At 47.4% G+C, this 3,468-nt stretch overlaps 1 protein-coding gene across 1 annotated transcript in view; it reads right to left on the bottom strand.

The window, feature by feature from the left end:
• Positions 1-3,468, bottom strand: part of LOC104993660 (E3 ubiquitin-protein ligase RNF213-like) — a gene marked incomplete at its 3' end in the record, with an annotated part of 80,563 nt that overhangs the window by 42,868 nt on the left and 34,227 nt on the right. The window contains exons 10-11 of the mRNA XM_010846989.1: positions 1,589-1,872; positions 427-683 (exon numbers count right to left, since the gene is read on the bottom strand). Of these exons, the coding sequence (XP_010845291.1) occupies positions 427-683; positions 1,589-1,872 (541 nt within the window). The remainder of the gene's footprint in view (positions 1-426; positions 684-1,588; positions 1,873-3,468) is intronic.

Below are 3,468 nucleotides of genomic sequence, written 5' to 3' on the forward strand. Positions count from 1 at the left end.
TAGTGTGATTAGATTGACTAGTTTTCTGTGAGTATGGTTTCAGTGCGTCTGCCCTCTGATGCCCTCTTGTAGCACCTACCGTCTTACTTGGGTTTCTCTTACCTTGGACGTGGGGTATCTCTTCACGGCTGCTCCAGCAAAGTGCAGCCACTGCTCCTTACCTTGGACAAGGGGTATCTCCTCAAAGAGATACATCTCAAAACCTCTCAAAAGCAAGTACTCAATAGAATGTGTAATAAAATGAAAAACAGTACATAGACCAGAAAAAGGCTCGACTGACAAACACTGAAATGACAATAGTGAGTGGTAAAATTACAGGTCATTTTTTTCTTGTATGTTTTCATCCATTCTATGACAAGCTCTTATTTTTATAATCAGACAAACACCATTAGAGAGCTAGGAAATCTTTACACACACACATACTACCTCTGAGATGTTTCCAAGATGTGTTTCAGGTCCCTGCAAAAGGCATCTGGTGATGTGGCATCTGAGTGAAGGAGGTGACAGAGTGAGGCCAGCTCTTTTTCCAGTAAGAAGAAGTTGAATTTTTCCACTAACAAAAGGACAATCATGCCCATTCTCAATTTACTCTTCACTGGGCAGTCTTCAGGCAGAGGGTCCCCACCGGTTTTCAGAAATGGTGCCATTTTCTTTGTCAAACACTCCCACAGGTGCTTCCTCACCTGATCCCAGGAGAAAAGGAAAACACACAACCATGGCATTGAACACACCAGAGGTGTCAGGACCTGCCTGTCACTGAGCTTCGTTTCCTGTGAGCTGGGGAGGGCCCTCAGGAATGAGGGGCAGGGAAATCTCTGGGGAGGAGTCACCCTCTACCTGCCTCCCCACCAAACCCTGAGCATCCCCTTGCCCTGGGACTTTGGGAGGTACCAGCAGTGGTACATCCAGAGGCCTCAGTATGCTGGAGAGGATCTCAGGTTGGGGTCCTGAGCCTTATAAGAGTTCACTAGTCATCTCAGACGTGGCTCCAGTTCTGTCTCAAAAATGCTTAAGCCATACCACACAGTAGCTGGAGATGCCGTGGAGGAGGATGCCAGTCTTCTTGTCATGGAAGGAAAGGGCAGGTGAGGAGGTAGGACCAGTAGAGGGCAGGTGAGGAAGTGGGACCAGGTAGTGGAGGGGAAGGGTGGGACCAGGCATGGAGGTGGGTCTAGAGGAGTTGAACTGAAAGTGTTAGTCCCTCAGTTGTGTCCTACTCTTTGTAACCGCATGGACTGTAGCCTGCCAAGCTCCTCTGTCCATGGGATTTTCTTGGCAAGAAAACTGGAGTGGGTTGTCATTCCCTTCTCCAGGGGATCTTCCCAACCCCAGGATTGAACCCAGGTCTCCTGCAATGCAGGCAGATTCTTTACCATCTGAGCCGCCAGGGAAGCCCTAGTGAGGACGTGGGAGGAGACAAAAAATGAGGAGGACAAAGAATTCCCTAGTGGTGGCGCTAGGAGACAAGAGGCTGAAATAGCCTGTCCCCATCCATCCCCATCCACTGAGTCATCTGGCCACTAGATGGTGAGGTGATGCTGAATGCCCAGGAGACAGAAAAGGGAGATGTTGCTGACACCCCTGGTACCTTTTTCTCTTCATACTGTAGAGCAATCCATGGCTGTTCTTCTCCTTCATAGATCATGGGCACACGAATGACATTATAGAACTGCTGGAACTGGGTGAAAAAGTTCTGTAAATTGATGGCATTCCAGGTTTCAAGAATGCTGAAGATGCGATCCAGCATGACTGCAGCTGAGAACTGCTTCCCTTTCACCAACTCTTTCCTCGTACCATCTGTTATATGATTCATCCATTTCTGAAGTATCCCAGGGGGCCTCATACAAATTATATCATCATACTGATGCCAGTCTAAGAGTAAAGAGAATATTATACTTAAGGGCATCGAAACCCACTTGACCTGAACACTCCACCCTGGAAGGTTGATCTTGACCAGAAGAAACAAGATGAAGGAATAAAAGAAGGGAATGAAGGAGCCAAAGAAGAGAAGAAGGACAGGAAAATTACAGAATGTGGTAAACAGAACGCAGCCAGTACTCACTCCATCCGGACCCAGCCGCAGATGAGCAACATGGGGCTTGATACCAGAGGTAGCACAGATGTTTAGGACAAGTAACCAAGACACCCTGCAACTACCCTGAAAGTACTTGAAACATGCCTTTGTTGAACTAGATGGCTCAGCATACTTGGTACGTGAGTTCCTTAGAAAATTACCACATGAAGGTCAAAAATTTCATACTGAAACTGCATCACTCACTAGGAATTGTGCACCATTTTGGTATGTTACTTGGTGCAAGGGCTCATTTCCTCTGTCCTGGGAACAGTGATAACCACCTCATGAAGGATGGTACAGGTCACACAGCAGACAAAACAGCACTCAACATGGGGCAAGGGTTGAACTCATGCTTGCTCTTATCACCATCTGAAATGATGTGAGTGCAGACCTAGAAAACCCAGGAAAATCAATTGTCAACTAATTAGAAGGCAAAGAGGTCAGTAAGACACCAGAGGCAACACAAGTGCATAAAAATAGCCATGAAAATCAGAAAGTCAAGCCTCTGAACAAGCCTCCTGCTTCTTGTTGCCCAGCCTATTGTCTTTGCTGGAAGGTCCTGCTCACACATCCCTGCCCCATCCCAGCCCTGCCCAACGATAACTCGGAATCACTATTTGGATCTGACCTCAAGCGTCAGCTCCTGTGGAAGCTTTCCCTGATCCAAACATTCTTCCAGAGAAAAGGTGAGTGAAAGCTGCTGGCCTGGGACGGCTAGTGCCATGGAGGTCGGGGGAGCGCCAGTCAGGGTCCTGGCATGGGACACCCTCGACCCCAGAACAGTGGGGCAGGGATGGACATTAACAGTCTTGGTCTCAAAGAATCTACTAGAAGATTAGAAATAAAATATTTAAGTTCCAACTTCATAGAGAAAAGAGAAAACATCCAAAAGCTAGAAAAAGCACAAAAAAGCACAAGGAAAACAAGGTAGACAGAAAGATAAGGTAATTTGTCAAAAGTGAGACTATCATGTCTTCCGTCGATAGTCACAGTTCATGCCAATGGGCTAAATTCATCCATTAAAGATGATCAGACTGGGAATTCCCTGGTGATGCACTGGTTAGGACTCCATACTTCCACTGTAGAGGGCATAGGTTCAATCCTTGGTCTGGGAACGAGGATTCCCCCAAGTTGCACAGTAAAGCCCCCCACCCCCAACCTGCCCCCCCGCAAAAAAACCCAAACCAACTAAAGTTCAGCAAAACAGGGATGTGGCTGTAACAGCTGGATCTGAGAGAAAACTGAGGAGTTGGGACAAAAGCAAAGAGGCTGAGAGGGTGGGTGAGGAACAGACACAGCAGAATCAGTTTCAGGCAAAACACAGCACAACGCAAAAGCACTGGAACAGACGGAGTGCTAGTCACGGCTGTTTCTGCCACCAGCACACACATCTG

Source organism: Bison bison, unplaced genomic scaffold, assembly GCF_000754665.1.
Source record: "Bison bison bison isolate TAMUID 2011002044 unplaced genomic scaffold, Bison_UMD1.0 scf7180017849302, whole genome shotgun sequence".
Taxonomy (NCBI): domain Eukaryota; kingdom Metazoa; phylum Chordata; class Mammalia; order Artiodactyla; family Bovidae; genus Bison; species Bison bison.